The sequence below is a fragment of the Sapajus apella genome, unplaced genomic scaffold (genome assembly GCF_009761245.1).
Source record: "Sapajus apella isolate SASKATOON/1434 unplaced genomic scaffold, GSC_monkey_1.0 scaffold1298, whole genome shotgun sequence".
NCBI lineage: Eukaryota > Metazoa > Chordata > Mammalia > Primates > Cebidae > Sapajus > Sapajus apella.
In genome coordinates, this window is record NW_022438224.1 from 1 (window position 1) to 17,083 (window position 17,083).

At 56.2% G+C, this 17,083-nt stretch overlaps 2 protein-coding genes and 1 long non-coding RNA gene across 4 annotated transcripts; all 3 read right to left on the reverse strand.

The window, feature by feature from the left end:
* Positions 1-868: 868 nt before the first annotated feature.
* LOC116546739 lies at positions 869-1,322 on the reverse strand. Its single transcript, XR_004266820.1, has 2 exons — positions 1,086-1,322; positions 869-1,054 (listed from the first exon to the last, which is right to left on the reverse strand). It is a non-coding gene; the product is annotated as an uncharacterized LOC116546739 (long non-coding RNA).
* Positions 1,323-2,597: 1,275 nt separating this feature from the next.
* On the reverse strand, positions 2,598-8,026 carry LOC116546740 (surfeit locus protein 6-like). 2 transcript variants are annotated; one of them, XM_032272917.1, is made up of 5 exons: positions 7,773-8,022; positions 6,242-6,451; positions 5,567-5,655; positions 4,090-4,302; positions 2,598-3,889 (listed from the first exon to the last, which is right to left on the reverse strand). In XM_032272917.1, exons 1-5 carry the CDS (start codon positions 7,864-7,866, stop codon positions 3,410-3,412), a joined length of 1,086 nt encoding a protein of 361 aa, XP_032128808.1. In that variant the 5' UTR covers positions 7,867-8,022; the 3' UTR covers positions 2,598-3,409. The 2 variants fall into 2 exon arrangements, with proteins under 2 accessions (XP_032128808.1, XP_032128809.1); XM_032272918.1 differs by lacking the exon at positions 2,598-3,889 and having other exon boundaries at positions 4,101-4,297; positions 5,563-5,655; positions 7,773-8,026.
* Positions 8,027-11,231: 3,205 nt separating this feature from the next.
* Positions 11,232-16,179, reverse strand: LOC116546741 (mediator of RNA polymerase II transcription subunit 22-like). The gene is made up of 3 exons (XM_032272920.1): positions 15,691-16,179; positions 14,386-14,594; positions 11,232-12,001 (listed from the first exon to the last, which is right to left on the reverse strand). Exons 1-3 carry the CDS (start codon positions 15,856-15,858, stop codon positions 11,812-11,814), a joined length of 567 nt encoding a protein of 188 aa, XP_032128811.1. The 5' UTR covers positions 15,859-16,179; the 3' UTR covers positions 11,232-11,811.
* Positions 16,180-17,083: the final 904 nt, after the last annotated feature.

A 17,083-nucleotide genomic window follows, 5' to 3' on the forward strand; every position in this document is an offset into this window, starting at 1 on the left:
ATGAGGGCTGCTTCATCACCTCCAACTGTTTTATTAGAGTTTGACATAAGTGACTCCATTTTGGTACGGACAACATTCACAACTTTCCATGTGACTTCAGGACCCTGCACCCTGAGCTTTCCCCTGGCCATTCTGTAGGATGACTATCTATGAGTCTGAGTTCCTTGAGAGGTAGGACTGGGTCTCATTCCCTCCTGAAACTCACCTGGGACAGCGACGGCCCATGCCATCCATTGCTGAATGACTGCATCCACTCTCCCAGCCAGTGTGCCAGTCCCCACTGAGCCTCATTCTCAACCTCCCTGGCTGGCATAGGTGCCTTGCACATCCAGTGTCACTAAAAGACTGCTGTGCTCTCAGCTTCCCCCACCTGCAGCCCTCACTGGCCCACCCAGCTGTCCTGTCTCTGCTCAGGATGAGATCATCCACCCACCCACCCCCACCCCCGCCCTGCCCCCGCCCCCCTCTCGGTCTCCATGGCCAGTTGATGGTAGTTCCCCCATGGTCTTTTCCGCACCCTCACTGGCCCCTTAGTTCACTATGACGACCTCACCTCTTGGGACTCCATGTGGACATCTTTCCCTCAAATACATCTACATTTGCCTGACCAAGAATGTGGTTTCAAGTTGGGTCCAGTACCTGGCTCCAAATTCCCTCGTCAGATTAAGGAAATCCCCTGAATTCCTAGCTTGCTAATTCTTATTATTATAAATGGTTGTTGGGTGACTTACTGAGTGCCTGTTCTGGAACCACTGAGATGGTCACATGGGTTTTACTCCTCTAACCTACTAATGTGAATTACACTCTTAGATACTGTGGCGTTGGAACCGCTTTGCAATTCTCAATTAAATCCAGTGTGGCACTCTGCTAAACTTGGTTTATTATTGTTTAAAATGTTGACATCGCTATTTGGTGTGTAAGTTCCCTTCCCCTTACCTAGTTTTCTTCTTGTCTAGTCTTGCTATCAAAGTTAAATGTATGAAGTGTTCTGACTTGATTCTGTTAGAATTTGTCTAAGTCTGGAATTACCTGTTCTCTGTTTTCTGGAACTTCCCTGTAAAACTGTCTAGGGGAACATTACCTACTGGCTCCATTTCATCAGTGGTTACAACCCAGGCTTTCTGTTGGTCAGTTTTGGAGATTTTTCTTCCATTTACTTTGAGTTGTACCAGCGTACGTAGCACACTGAGTTTATCTTTGGCTCTTAAAAATACAGACACACATGCCGGGCGCAGTGGCTCACACCTGTAATCCCAGCGCTTTGGGAGGCCAAGGTAGGCAGATCACAAGGTCAAGAAATTGAGACCATCCTGGCCAACGTGGTGAGAAATCTTGTCTCTAATAAAAATACAAAACAGCTGGGCGTCGTTATGCACGCCTGTAGTCCCAGTTACTCTGGAGGCTAAGGCAGGAGAATCACTTGAACTCGGGAGGTAGAGGTTGCAGTGAGCCGAAATTGCACCACTGCACTCCAGACTGGCGACAGAGTTAGATTCGTCTCAAAAAAAAAATAAAAATAAAATGTAGAGACATACAGCACACGTGTGTGAACGGCACTATTTGTCTATCTGTAGACGCACATCATTTAGGGAACATGAGTTGTTTTTTGTGCAGGTTTAGCTCTGTTCCACAAATTTCTTCTTTTTGAGACAGAGTCTCACTGTCACCCAGGCTGGAGTGCAGTGGCGCAATCTCAGCTCGCTACAACTTCCACCTCCCAGGTTCAAGCGATTCTCCTGCCTCAGCCTCCCCAGTAGCTGGGACTAAGGCACGCGCCACCACACCCGGCTAATATTTGTATTTTTAGTAGAGATGAGGTTTCACCATGTTGGCCAGGCTGGTCTCCAACTCCTGACCTCAAGTGATCTACCCACCTCCACCCCCTAGTGTTCGGATTTCAGGCGTGAGCCAGCAAGCCAGGCCATGCTTCACAAATGCTAATTACAGTATTTTCATTATCTTTTAGTCTCGAATATTTCTAACAGCCATTAGGAATTTTTTACCTCATAGAGGTAACATAAGTATGTTTTAAAAATTCCAAATATGAAATTCTAAAAATTAAAAAAAGTTGTTTTTGAAATGGAGTTTCACTCTTCTTGCCCAGGCTGGAGTGCAATGGCGTGATCGTGGCTCACTACTCCCTCCGCCTCCCAGATTCAAGCAATTCTCCTGTCCCAGCCTCCCGAGTAGCTGGGATTACAGGATTGCGCCACCATGCCTGGCTAATTTTTGTATTTTTAGTAGAGATGGAGTTTCTCCACGTTGGTCAGGCTGGTCTCGAACTCTCAATTTCAGGTGATCCACCCGCCTCGGCCTCCCAAAGTGCTGGGATTACAGATGTGATCTACCGCACCTGGCCTAGCTTAACATTGTTTTAATGTCAATGGGATATGGCCAGATGATGACACTGACTCCTTGAAATATCTTAAGACTTCTTTTCTGGACAGAGTGGGTGGTGTTCCACATACACTTGGAAAGAAGTATTCTTTCAGATACTGCTGTGTCTGTCCCTTAGGTCGAGCTCACACGCATCTGACGTTTGATCTTTCAGCGCTTTTCCATCTCAGTCTACTGTCTCATCAGACACGCCAGCTCCCTTTCGTTTACAATCTTTGTCTCATAGCCCGAGACCAAAGAATTTTATTTACAGCTTTATCTCCGTATACCACTAAAATTCACCTGAGTTGATTCAACCTGCATTCATCTGACTGCCTGTAGCTTTGGATTTAATTCTTCCATCCCACTTTCTGTCTTCCATTTGCCTCACACTCTCTAGTTTTATTCTCTTTTCCTTTGGGCCAATGCACCGGGCCCAACTCACATGCACAGACTCTGGGAAGGACAGCTCCCTCCCTCCCTCTAAATTCTGAGCAGTGAAGAAGAGAAAGGAATGAGACCCCCACAGGCAGAAGCCAAGAGAGGGGCGAGGAGCCGTGGCGTTCTGTCCCAGGATGCCCCATGCCCGGACATGCTCCTGCCACTCCCGAGTGCCAGGTGTCCCTACGCTACACCTCAGCGCCGTCCTTGTGAGGTGTGAGCTAAGGTGGCCTGGCAATAGAGGCCACCCTCTTCCGTGCTGTGGCTCCTGCGAACACAGGCAGGGAAGAGGCAGTGACTGCCCACCCCACCATCCCTCCTCCCTGACCCTGCAAACTTCGGGGAAGCTTTCAGGCCCGGGAAAGACCCGGCCCCAGTCTGGCTCACCCTTTCCCTGGGTCTGAAGGCCCCGGCCCCATTTTCAAGGATGACGCTGAAACATCCTCTCTCACACGGGAGACCTGAGCCCTCACAACTCAGCAGAGCACGACTCTGTCCCCTTCACACGCAGGGGCCGAGGTCCGCGGAGATCCTGGGATGAGCCACCATCAAGGACTCAGAGGGTCCCCTGGAGCCTCCCAGGCGGGAAGGCTCAGGCCAGGCCCGCACGCTCCAGGTCCTGCGGCAGGATGCGGCCCTTCTTGCGGGCCTTGAGCAGGCGGCGCTCGGCGCGGGCCGCCTTCTTCCTGCGCAGGTTGTGCCGCCGCCGGTCCTGGCGCTGCTGCATCTTCTCCACCACGCGGGCCGTGCGCCTCTCCCACCCGCGCTGCCGCTGCGCCCTGCGCTTCTCCTTGCGCTTCAGGGCCTCCTGCAGCAGGCGCTCGTCGTCACGGATCTTCACGCCCTCCGCCTTGTACAGGAGGTTGGTCCACTTCATCTTGGCCTCCAGCTCCTGCGCCTTCCCGTCATCCTGGCGGCGCAGCTCGTCCAGCCGGCCCCGCCGCGCCTGCAGGCGCTCCAGCAGCTGCCGGTAGTTCCTCCCGGTCAGCGGCGTGAGGTTCCCCTTCACCCTCCGCCTCTTCTCCTTCCTGCGCTGCGCCCTGCTGGCCGGCTCCTCCTCGCTCACCTCCACCTGGGAAGGCGATACGACGTCAGCTCACGCCAGCCCCGCACTCGGGCCCCAGCCCTGGCCAGCACCCCAAGGGACCTGCGCTGTCCCTGTCGCCACCTTACAGACGTGACGGGGCCTGTGGGGAGGTCACGAAGCTAACAAAGGGCAACGCTGAGGCCTGAGGCGGACCCGGCCCACCCGAGGCCCCAGCTCCCACGCACCTTATTGAAGATCAGCCCCGGCGGCTCCCGAGGCTCCCTGCCGGCCCCCTCTGGGACGGGCTCCACTGGCTCCTGGGCCTCCGCGGCCTCCTCAGCCTTCCTGGCCTTCTCTTTCGCCCGCAGCTCCTTTCGCTTCCTCTTCTTCCGGTCCCGTTCCTGCTTTCTCCGCTGCCTTTTCTCCAGGGCAGCAGGGGACAGCGCCTTGGCACTGCCCTGTGGGAAACAGGCGCTCGCTCATTAAAGTTCTCTCGACCCCGGGGTCCCCTAGCCTGGCCCATGGTTGACAGGAATCAGGGCTGGAAGACAGGTGAGGAAATCCTCATGCCGAACAAGGGGCCCACTGAGTTCAGAGTTCCACAACGGGATGGTGCTCCCCAAAATGCAAACGACCCCAAAAGGGAGAAGGGACCCCCAAAATTAAGAATCACAGCTTCCGGGCCGGGCGCGGTGGCTCAAGCCTGTAATCCCAGCACTTTGGGAGGCTGAGGCGGGTGGATCACGAGGTCAAGAGATCGAGACCATCCTGGTCAACATGGTGAAACCTCGTCTCTACTAAATAAAATACAAAACATTAGCTGGGCATGGTGGCGCGTGCCTGTAATCCCAGCTACTCAGGAGGTTGAGGCAGGAGAATTGCCTGAACCCAGGAGGCGGAGGTTGTGGTGAGCCGAGATCGCGCCATTGCACTCCAGCCTGGGTAACAAGAGTGAAACTCCGTCTCAACAAAAAAAAAGAATCACAGCTTCCAATTCCCAGGCAGTTACCACGTGCCAGGATATGTTACGAACAGGGTTTCACCTGTCACACAGTGTTTTATGGATGAGCAGGGTCAAGACCACTGCCTAGAACTTGGAGTTGGGGTCTGAACACCCGGGCACCTGTCCCGACCCCTACCCGCTCTGCTCATGAGGTCTCCAGACGAAGCTCTCCCCAGTGGCCGTTCCCATCCCCGGGCCAACAAGAGCACCACACCAGCCTGAACGAGACCTGTGCTACAAGAATGGGGGCCGCGAGCCTCTCAGGAACCACACACGGTACCTCGGGATGGCAGAGAAGAGAAGTGGGGACTGTCCCCCACACAGCACGAGGCTTTAAGGAAGGGCCCCAGGGAAAAGGTGGGTAGGGGCCGACACCACCACTCAGCACAAAGAGCCACACCGGCACTTCCTGTGCCTGGACACTCAGCTCGCGTCCCTCTCAACTCATGGGACAGTCACAACATTCAGAGAAACAGACACAGGACGTGCCCATCCCAGTGTCGTGCTCAGCAAAGGTAGTGTCCCAGAAGGAAGGAGGCTGATGACGCCAGGGACTGAGGTTCTCCAAGAAACTAGGAACTGCTCTCCCCGGGCCCAGCTGCCGGGCCCAGGCAGGGTCACTGCAGAGGGAGAACAGGGGTGCAACTACTGCTGACAGCCGACCCCAGGGAGAACACAGGCAGGGCAGAGACAGCACTCCAGCACTCGTGCCTGCCTACCTGGCCCCGGGCCTCCTGGATCTTCTCATGCAGTCGCTGTCGAAGAACATCCAGGGCAAACACAGACTCAGGCTCTGTGGCCAGGCCACCTGCAGGGAAGGAGCCAGGACTGCAGGGGGCGCTCTCTCACCCTTCCCCTCCCTCCTTAGGGCCCAGCACCCCTGTCCCACTGTGGCCACTCATGGATCTGCAGGACAATTCCCGTAAATTCTACGCCACCACTTCCACCTGGACCGGTTCCTACACCATCCTCCAGGATAGGAAACTGAGTGCCTCTCGAGGTAGGTCAATGTGCTGAGAAAACACTTCCTAGGGCACAAGCCAAACACCTCCTCCAAATTCTGCAGCCTGAGCCCCCCCTGAACAAGTTGGCTCTCATGACACCCCTGCAGAGACCTGAGGGCAGTGCAGCTCTTTAAGCCAAGCTGCTCCAGGTGCTCAGAGAGACACAGCATCACCCCTTGCCATCGTGCCCACCATGTGGCCTGGAACGCCGTGCAGTTCCTCCAGTCCCATCCAGTCCCATCCACGCTAGTGCGCCTGTGAGCTTCACTCTTGGGGAATTCTCCTGCTATCCCTGTGGGCCTGACTGCTTTTTTTTTTTTAAGAGCAGAAGGGACCAAGCCCAAGCCAGCCCCGCCCTGCACAGAAGCAACACGGCCTGAAGTCTCTCACCTGCAGGGGTCTCGGTGGAGCTGGAAGCCGTAGCCACTTCCCCTTCCACTGCCTCAGGCCTCCTAGCCCCAGAGGCTGCTGGAGACTTCTCCCCCAAGGACTTGGCCTTGTGCTCAGAAGCCTTCTCTTCTCGCTCCCGGAATTTCTTTTGTGTTTTCTTCCTTTTCTTTTTTGGGGGCCCTGCAATTTCTGAGCCTTGAGTTTTGCCAGCTAAAATGTAAAATGAGAAAGAGTCGCCGTCCCAATCCCGTGGCCCATTCAACAGGCGGGAAAGGCTCCCCAGGGCTTTGATCCCAGGAGGAGGCAGAAAGAGGATCAGGACTGGGGGCCAGAGACACTGACCCCAGAGCTCAGAACCACAACCCTGATCCAGCTGTTCTGCTTGTGAGAATTCACGCACAAAGACTAGGCCTCAAAGACGTTCATCACATTATTTGAATGAAAAATTAAGAAAACCTGAATATCCACCTCCACCAATAATTTCTGGCCCTGCTTCACAACAAGCTACTATGTGGACGAGGACGTTCATTTTAGTGGCTGGTGGTGATGTTTACATTTTAAATGGAAGAAATCAGTATGTAAAGTAGGAACTGAATCGTTTTAATAAAAGAAAAAAATGTTTTAAAAACTTCGAGAAAGACCAAAGGCGTACTGAGTAAGAAGAAAACTTAAGTTTTTGGATTTGCTATGACCAATATTTTGTCCTTGAATAAAACGGGAACCCCGTTTTACCTCTGGTGGTTCCAAAGACCCTGCTGCTCTCCCCTCCTCCTGGGCCCAGACAGCACTGACAAGTCGCAGTTGTCTGCTTCCCTTGGGCAGCCTGGTCACTAAGCCATGCGAACCCTACGCGCAGAAGCCCTCTGCCATCCTCCGCCTCCCCACACCGCACCATGCCCGGAATGAATGAAGGGGCTAAAGGCTAAAAGGGCCTTTTCCCTCTGACTGACCGTTACTCCTGTCTTCCCGCCCCGTGCGGAAGCAGTGAGTTAGTTCATGACGCCAGCAGCCGAGATCCTGCCCTGCAAGGTGGCCTCCTCTGAATCCTAGCCGTGCTTCCAGCCGCACGGGCAGGCGGCACCGAATTCCACGGACCCCCGGGATGGCAGTTTCTCCATGATACCCGTAACAAATAAGGGAAACCGGCTGGGCGCAGTGGCTCACGGCTGTAATCCCAGCACTTTGGGAGGCCGAGGGGGGCGGATCACTCGAGGCCAGGAGTTCGAGACCAGCCTGGGCAACATGGCGAAACCCCGTCTCTACTAAAAATACAAAAATTAGCCGGGCGTGGTGGAGTGCGCCTGTATTCCCAGCTACTCGGGAGGCTGAGGCAGGAGAATTGCTTGAACCCGGGAGTAGGAGGTTGCCATGAGCCCAGATCGCGCCACTGCACTCCAGCCTGGGCGACACAGCGAGATTCCGTCTCAAAAAAAAAAAAAAAAAAGGGAAACGGCGGTAGTTTCACACGTCTACACCGACCCCGGCCGCGCCCCCGCTTCGCAGGCCCCCCAGTCCCGGCCCTGCGCATTACCCCGCGTGCGCGCCTGCGGCTGCGGGCCCGGCTGGACGCAGATCTTCCTGGCCAGGCGCTGCAGGTAGGCGTCCTTGGCGAGCAGAGAGGCCATCGCGGAGGTCCGGGCAGTCCACGACTCACACCGTCCCCGCGGCGCCTGCGACCCTCACCCACCGCGCCGGAAACCACCACGCCTGCAGGTGACGCCAGACGAGCGCCGAGCCGCCAGACGAGAGCTCGATTAGTCAGGCCTGGCTCCGCCGGAAGCGGCGCGCGGGGCGGGGCGCACAGCATTGTGGGCGGAGGGCAGCCGACCTCCGCGCGGAGTCGTAGCAGTCCGAGACCCGGAATTCCGGCCTCGGGGCCTCAGTCTCCTGGGCCTCGCACGTGTCCCTGCGCTCCCCTCACCCCCACCCCCGGCACAGCAGGCGCTCTGGGGTAGGGGCGAAATAAATGAATGACCAGCAGTATATTCATTCATTCCTTAAGGGGCCTCAGGTCTCAGGCGGACCCGGACTGAACGCCCGGCACGTGGCAGGCCTTAGGTTCCGTCCCACCGGACACAAGCCGCGTCTCACACACAGGGGTTCTCGGCCAGTGTCTGCCGTATAGGTAACTGATAAACCGGGCAAGCGTGTGACCGTCAGGTGAGGGGAGCGCCAAGGAAAGCCCCAGGGGAAGGGAGAAGTGTTGGGTGGGAGGGCGCCAGCCCGTTCAAGGAAGACCCCTGGGCAATGTTTTGCTCTGAAAAATACTACACACCACTATTTTTAACACAGGACGTGGCCTTCGTAAGAGCTCACCAGGGACAAGAGACAGGAGAAGTCATGGCCTGAGGCTTGGGACCCCCATACCCCAGTTTCTGCACAGGAAAATTACAGGCTCGTTAAGGACCCAGAGCCCCTTCCGGGGCAACCCTGTTGGTGAAGGGAGAACTTGAAGTCTTAAATTACAATTAAAAAGGTGGCTGCTAATATGTGTACATTAGAAACAGTAAGAACTAAACTTTCTTCCCCTAACTTCTGCCACGAGGCCAGTTAAAACATTTTTTTTTGGCGGGGCACAGTGGCTCATGCCTGTAATCCCAGTACTTTGGGAGGCCAAGGCAGCAGGATCACTTGAGCCCAAGAGATGGAGACCAGCCTGGGTAACATGAGACCCTATCCCTCCAAAAAAATTTTAAAATTAGCTGAACGCGGTGGCCTGCCCCTGTACTCCCAACTACTCAGGAGGCTGAGAAGAGAGGATCACTTGAACCCGGGAGCTGGAGGTTTCAGTGAGCCAAGATCATGCCACTGCATTCTAGCCTGGAGTGCCAGGCTGTCTCAAAAAATAATTTTTTTCACTTTTAAAAAAGCTAGTCAAATTTAGCAGTGGGGGGCGGGTTGTATGCCAACTACAGTGACACTAAGGTTAGTAGGTTCTGACATCCCACTGCCATTCAGACCAGCCTAGAGGTGATGCTTCATGGAGGATGGGTGTGACACTGCAGATGACTTCCCTGTACTGCTGGGCATCTTAACCCATCACCTACTGAGTTCGGAATGGGTATCTGATCCCCTCTGCCTCATCTCTTCCTATCATCAGAACTCTCAGTTAAAGCAGCTCCATCCTTCCAGGTGCTTGGGTCAGACTCTGAAACCACTGACTCCTCTCTTATTCCCACATCCAATGCTTCAGCAAATCCTATCAGCCGTGCATTCAGAACACCTCAAGAACCCAACTAGACCCACTCCCATCTCACCACTCTGATCCTGTTTTTATTTTTTGAGACGGGGAGTCTCACTCTTTTGCCCAGGATGGAGTGCAGTGATGTGATCTTGGCTCACTGCAACTTCCACCTCCTGGGTTCAAGCGATTCTCCTGCCTCAGCCTCTTGAATAGTGGGACTACAGGTGCGTGCCACCACGCCTGGCTAATTTCTGTATTTTTTTTTAATTAGAGACGGGGTTTTACCATATTGCCCAGATTGGTCTCAAACTCCTCACCTCAAGTGATCCGCCCACCTTGGCCTCCCAAAGTGTTGGAATTACAGGCGTGAGCCACCCCGCCTGGCCTGGTCCTGTTTTAGATTTTAAGACTATCCGAAATAACAACCAAATACAATGCAAAATAAAAACAGGCATTAAAAAAAACTACTTTTGGAACAACAGAAGAAATCTATGGCCAGATTCCAGAGGATATGGAGTCATTCACTTTGGTTGTGGTGATGGTAGGACAGTGTGCTCAGAGGCAAACTGACAAGTGCTTCCATAGGTTCAAATCCCCTCAAAACAAAAAGCTTGGGATAAAAGAGTACCATAGACTGGGGATTGGCCAGGGCATAGCAACATGGAGGCCGCTGGAGACCTTAATAGGTGTAGTTTTGCTGGAGTCCTGGAGACAAACCTGTCTGACGTAGGCTTGAGGGAGAACTGCAGATAGACATGTCAGTTGCTTCCCTGTGGCGTTCTGCTGCCAAGGGCCATGAGCGGGAAAGGAAAAGGGTCAGGAGAGCGGCTTGGCTTTAAGAAGGGAGAAAGAACTTTATTTTCACATGGGAATGATGGTACTGGCCAAGCAGAAAGCAAAGCTGATGGCATAAGGTCGTACTGCTCAGGTTTTCAGAAACAGGACAAGTGGGGTCCCACCAAAGTCTGGTCTGCTCCTTCCGGGCTTTCCGTTCGTATATGCTTCCATCCGGTTGTACTCTTTTTGCTCCTTAGTGGTTAAGTACAAGGCATTTCCACAACTAAAACAGTGCAGGAAGACATCACCAGACTTCTCAATGGGGAAATTCTCCCTCAGAGGGGAAGCAACTTCCCTAGGACACCCCAGAAGCCAGGCCCAGAGTCGGGGCTGGGCCTCAGGCTCCTGTCCGTCTGGTGCCTTCTGCTTGGCTGCGGGGTCCTCTCGTCCAGGTGGTGACGGGTCAGCTGTGTCCTTGCCTGTCCACAAGGCTGGACCCTGGGCTGTCACCTCATTCATACATCGGGGAAGATGATGGTCTCCCCCGTGAGAAGCAGCAGCACATGGATGGTGGTGGAGGAAGTGAGGGATGCGGGAGTTAGGGGCAGGTGTGCCCCCCCACACTTCCTGCCCAGTGCTGTGATTTCTGCATTTCTAAGGTGAGCCTGGCACGGAGACACCAGATCTAGAGTTCAATCAGGGTTCTGCCACTTCACTTTCTATCTCTGTAGCCACGGGTACACCTGACCCCTTCTAAGTTCATATTCTCTCCTCTCTGAAATGCTGGCACCAGGAGCACCAGCTCAGGTGGCAGTGAGGATGAGATGCCATTACAGGCACCGGTGATTGGATGTGCAATGATGCAGCAGGTCCATTCACTGAATACTGGGGACCTACCAGGTGGCACTGGGGAGAGGGTGACCTCGGGCCAGGCTGTCCAGGCAGAGCTGAGGAGCTGCTGCTCGGACAGCTGCTGGGAGACTGAGCGTGGTTCTGGACTGACGAGGAATGAGGAAGAAACAGGAGCAATGCAAAAGGGTGGCGGTGTTTTAATCAAGTCTCCTTACAGAGGCAGAGGTAGGAATGAGTCCCACCTAGCTTCCATATGCGGGGGCAACCCCTCTCATACGGCCATGCCTTAACACTCAGCTACGGTGCTAACATGTGCAGCTCAGGGCAAGCAGCAGCAGGTGGGGCTCCCCACAGGAACCCCGGCCTGCCCAACAGTCTGCTTGGAGCCCCTACCAACTCTAACAACAGGCTCAAGTTGGGGCTCCCCCATATCAGGCACCCTCCTGCCCCACTGCTGAGGTCCCCAACAGGCCAGACCTATGTTGGAAACCTTCTACCTGGGCGGCCAGAAAGACAGCAAAAAGAGATGATGACTCAGGGAATGATGGGCTGTTCAGAAACGGCTAGGAAACCACTTTCCCAACCATCCTGGCTGGACCGGCCCTGGGCTAACGAGCTTTGCAAGGAAGTTCCAGTGGCTCTGGGGTCCTGAAGTCCCCAAATGGGAACCTAGGCTGAATAAAGAAGCAAGCCTGTGGCAGCATCCAGAGGGAGAACTCAGGTTTTGTTCCTGACAACGAAGGGTGGCCCCAGAGGCTCAGGCGTGCTCAGTGGGGCCGGGGCCACCGGCATGGGAATGGGCAGGGGCTGCCGCCTGCAGGGGGCCAGCACTGGGCTCCGGGGACGCCAGCAGAGGGGCCGAGAGGCCATCGGCCGAGTCTGTGTCGAGGTCCAGCCTCCCGTAAGCTTCGCACAGAGGCAGGTCATTAGCTTCGCAAAGGCTTGAGCTTTTCCACCACCAGAAACCCCAGGGAGACAGGAGCAGGCAGAGAGGAAAGCCGGGGAGGGGAAAGCAAGACAGAAGCGGAGTTAAGAAAACGCGACCGCACCCAGACCTGCCTTTCCCTTTGTCTACTCCTGCTCCATCTGGCCGAGTCGGCAGGCCTGGCAGAGAGAGGGGCCGGTGCTGAGATCCACCCTAGCATCCTTCAAGGAAGAAGCCACCCTGGCCCAGCCACCTATAGCTGTGTGACCTCAGCAGGCTCTTCCTGCCCAGCCTCCACATGGGCCTGTCCTAACCCCTGCCTCCCAGCTGGTGCTGGTCCCCTCCCTCCTCTTGCAAGAAGCTGTCAGCCTGGCGGCCCTCCCTCCTCCCTGACTGCAGAAACCAGGGTCACTACACTGCAGAGAGCTCTCTGAGGGCGGACTCTGTCTTCTGAGTCTGTCCCTGTCTGACACAGCCTGAAGGGGGCGAAGTTGGAAACACAGGCCCTGGCACTTCCCTGTAGCTCCATCAGCCAGGTGGCCTCCAGCAGGTGTCCCCAGCTTTAACAGGGGAATACTCAGGGCGGCCAAGATGCAGGTGAGGGGCACAGCTAGCCCTTCCCATGCCCGCAGCTGTGATGGTCCACGCCCGCCTCCTTCTAACCTGCAGGCAGGGGCCCTGGCTTTCCCACATCCTGCCTCCCTTGCTCCTGCCCTTGTTCAGTCTCAGAACCGTCCTGGGCACACGGTAGCATCCCGAGGAGAGTGGAGAAGGAGAGGCAGAGCCAGAAAGAGCAAATAACCAGCGAAGAGTGGACAGGCAGACCCGGAGGGGCAGCTCATGCGGGGCGGGGTGGGGAGCGCAGTGCCCTTTGGGGCACCAGCAAGCAGGGGCCTAGGAAACTCCTCCCAGCCCTGGCTGCTTAAAGGCGACGTACGGAGAAGGGGCAACTGCCTCTGCCACAGGAGCTGCACTGGGCGCGCTGGTGTGGACAGGATGCCTGCCGGAGGGGACACAGGCTGGCCTGGAAGCCCCTATGGATGAAGCCGAGGGACTGTTGGGGAGGGCGTGGGAAGCCTGGCGCATCTGTCCTGGGTTTGCACCCTACTCTGCTGCAGGGCTGTGGGCAGGTCCCCTCCCTCCCCACTCCAAGGCACGGCAGGCTGAATTTCGGTCTCACAGCTGCTCTGTCCAGGGGCCCTCGGGATAGTGGCTACCCCAAGAGACAAACGGAACAGTGGTGGAAGGATACGCCAGGAAGGGGCTCACACACCCGAGGGCTCCTCTCGGCCACCCTGCTGTGTAGGAAACGCTGTCTCCTGTCTGCTGAGTTAACGAGTACTGGGGACCAAAAATTCTCCCCACAACGCCCTGGAAAACCTTAGAACTGCTGCAGCCGGGAAGTGCCACTGAGCGCAGGGCAGGGAAACCAAGCCCCAGGCCACACTGGCTCTAGACGTCTGTGGCTCCCAGCGTGGCCACTGGGCAGAAAGGGGCATTTTGAGTCCACCACCAGGAAGCAAAATTTTGTCCAGGAGAAGGAACAAGACGGACATGAACTCTGCGTCTGCTGGACTGAATCTCCATTTTCTAAGCTAATGGGGGCAGAGAGGAAAGCCTCCCTGTCTCAGCCTAAGATTCCCCCTAGGTAAAAAACCCGTGGACTCTGATTTCTCAGACCCTGCCAGCTCAAAAAGTTTCAGGTTTCCGGCTTCTTACGCGGCCCCAAGAGGGTCCGGATGATGGGTTTGACCCTTCTGCATCCCTGGGGCCCGGCATGGGCCTGGCACGCAGGCCGGCTCCAGCTCCGTGGGTAAGGCTGAGCGGGTCAGAAATCGGAACTCCAACAGCTTTCAAGGCCATTCCCTGCCTGGGCTTAGTCCCCCACCGTCCCATGACTGTCCCTGCCTCCACACTGGGGTTTGGTGACATCCGCATGGAACTGCATCCCTGATGCCCTGGACATAGGGATGGACTCGAGTGCCCAGGAGGGGCTGGCCCAGCCTTGGCCAAAATCTCTGAATATGGATTCAGACACTAATAGGCGCACCACTGGCCCAGAGGCACTGCCCGAGGAGGGAGACTCTCAGGAAGACCCTGCAGTGGATGCCGGCCAGGCCCTCCCTTCTCCAGACTCGGCCTGTCCAACTGGCGTGAGTCCTGCGGCTCTCATCAGGCTGCACTGCGGGAAAGGCCCAGGGCCCCGGCAGATGCTCGTGAATTGTCTGTCGACCAAACGCTCTGGCCAGGAGCTCTGCTCTGAAACCCCAGGCACAGCTCCACTGCCAAGAGCAGCAAGGGTTTGAAAAAGCAGAAGGCCCTTGAGAGTCAGGGCGGCCTTGCCTGCTGGCCAGGCCCAGGTAGGCAGGCTCCCACTCTGCACGGGGAGTCCGGCACTATTTGTACCTGGACGAGTAATACTCCTCCTCCAGCTCGTAGAGGTCAATGGAGATCTCGTCCCGCAGCGTGATGAGCTTCCGGTCGCACTCCTCCTGCAGCGCGCGCAGCTGCTGGTTGCGCTGGTCGATGGCCTCGTTCACGGAGGGGAAGTCGTTGAGGATCAGGAACTGCTTGAGGTCGGACACCAGCTTCATCAGGGACTCACCGGCTCGGACCTGTGGCCATCAGAACCAGGGTGGGCACAGGGTGAGGGGGGATGGCGGCCCTGCTCGCAGGTGGCTGATGCCGGGCAAGTGATGGCCTCTCTGGAGCCTCTGCTTCATTGCAGAGTGGGACTCTGTCCCTGACCTGCACAGGTTCAGTTGTGAGAATTAAGTGAGAAAACTGGGATGGCAGCTCCGGAGGGCAGGCCCTCCCCTCCCCTCAGCCTCTGGCTTCCACTCTCGCAGGACGTAGGTGCACGCTCCGCTCATTACGAACGCAAACCCCACAGATAAAACTGCAATCCCTCTTGCCTCCTGCCCCCAGGTAGGGGTAGCACAGCTGCCAGCTGGGCAGGGCTCCTGGGGGACCTTTTCCCACGCATTTTCTGCCTCGGACGTGAAGCTGCAGGAGTATCTGCTGTCTGTGTTTCTCCTGTGGTCCGAGGGAATCCAGTGGTGCCTATGGTTCCATTCGGCTGTTTGCCCTTTGACTCCCAGCTCACCTTAGCAGCTCGTGAGTTAGCAGGAAGGGCTGCCCTCTTCCTGGCACCTGCACAGCTACAGGACGGCGTGGCTGGCTCTCTGCCTGCCTTCCTCCAGGTGCCCCACCTGCGGACAGTCTCCTGGGAAATTTGCCCCCACCTCATTCTTTAAAGCGTCTCTTTTTTTTTTTGAGACGGAGTTGTTTCGCTCTTGTTACCCAGGCTGGAGTGCAATGGCACGATCTCGGCTCACCGCAACCTCCGCCTCCTGGGTTCAAGCAATTCTCCTGCCTCAGCCTCCTGAGTAGCTGGGATTACAGGCACGCGCCACCATGCCCAGCTAATTTTTTGTAGTTTTAGTAGAGACGGGGTTTCACCAGATTGACCAGAATGGTCTCGATCTCTTGACCTCGTGATCCACCCGCCTCGGCCTCCCAAAGTGCTGGGATTACAGGCTTGAGCCACCGCGCCCGGCTCTTTAAAGCATCTCTACATTCGCCTCCTTCTGCTCTTTCTCGGGGGAAGAGCAGACCAGCCCCAGAGCCCCTTACTCTCCACCCAGGAAACCCCAGCGGGCACCGATGCTCCTGGAGCCTGGGCTGTGCCCTCCAACCCTGGCCACTCACGATGTTGGCGGCTCGCACGTGCATCTCGTAATTGTCCTGTTCACCTTGAGTGGCCCGTGACACCTGCGTCTCGTCCTCAATCTGGGGGCAAACAAGAAAACCTGGAATCAACCCAGCCACGGTGTCCCACCCCTGGCTCGGCCCGGCCCAGCTGATGGTAACTGTCATCTCTGCCCGGGATGCCCACACTAGCCACGACCTGTCTGTGGTGCCTTCTACAGACCTGAGCACTATCAGCCAAACCCCTGGCAAGGATCAATTCCACCCTCTCTGGTTCTGGCCATGGGAGACAACGGGCACCTTGTTCAAGACAGACGGAGGCCGACCCACGCCGCTTCCCGTGCTCGGTGCAGGGACGGGGTCTTAGCTGGGCCGGGTCTTTCCGGGCTGTGGGAGCCCTGTTTGGTAGGAACTGTCCTCACTTGCTTGGTATTTGGTAAACCGTTAGATGGATGAGTGAAGGGATGATGTATTTTCTCTTTCAGCGACCATTTCCTGATCACTTCCCATGTGCCAGCACTGTGTCACACATTTGACCACCATTAGCCCATGACTGTCTCACAGAAGCCTGGCCTGCCACCCCTGGTTAATAGGTGGGCAAGTGAGGCTGGGACAACCTGTGCAGTCAAGGAGTCTCAGACAGTGAACAGAGGGGCCAGGAGCCCAGCCAGTGCATTCGGCTAACCTGGACGGGGCCTCCCAGTGGGCCTTTTGAGGGCTCAGCTCGGGGTGGGTGTCAGGTACCCTCAGTAGTTAAGAGCCAGACTAAGTGGGTTCAAATCCTGGCTCAGCCAGTTATTAGCTGAGTAAGCTTGGGCAAGTCACTAAGTCTCCGAGGCCTGGGTTTCCTCCTAAAATGGAGAGGACAACGGTGCCCACCTCAGAGTCCACATGAAGACTCGGCAGAACGGGCACAGACAGCCACACCACGTGGCTTGACACATGGCAAGCACAAAGTACACGCTGGCTTCCAGGCTGACCATCACTGCTTACCGAGCCTGCCAGGTCTGCAGCAGCCAGACGGGATACAGCCCAATCCGGTGCAGCTGCAGCCATCAGCAGGCTTGCAGGCCCAGTGCTGCCTCCAGGGGCCTGTCTCCTGCTCACTGGCTCTGTGCCAAGCCCCAAGGTAATTGTTTAACACAGGTAAACTCACCAAGGCGGGACCCCACCATGCAGGAGAAACGGAGGCACTAAAAAGTGAAATCTCCAAACCCACATGGATGCGGGGCCCGGCAGGCCAGCAAGAGTCCCTGCACTGCTTTGCAGGACGTGCTATTACCTGGTTGATTTCTCTCTGCGGCTGACCGGCTCCCTGTGCGCTGGGCGCTTCCTGCCTGGAACACCATTCACTCACGCTGCTCAGTCCCTGGCCTCTCCTGTCTCCACCCCT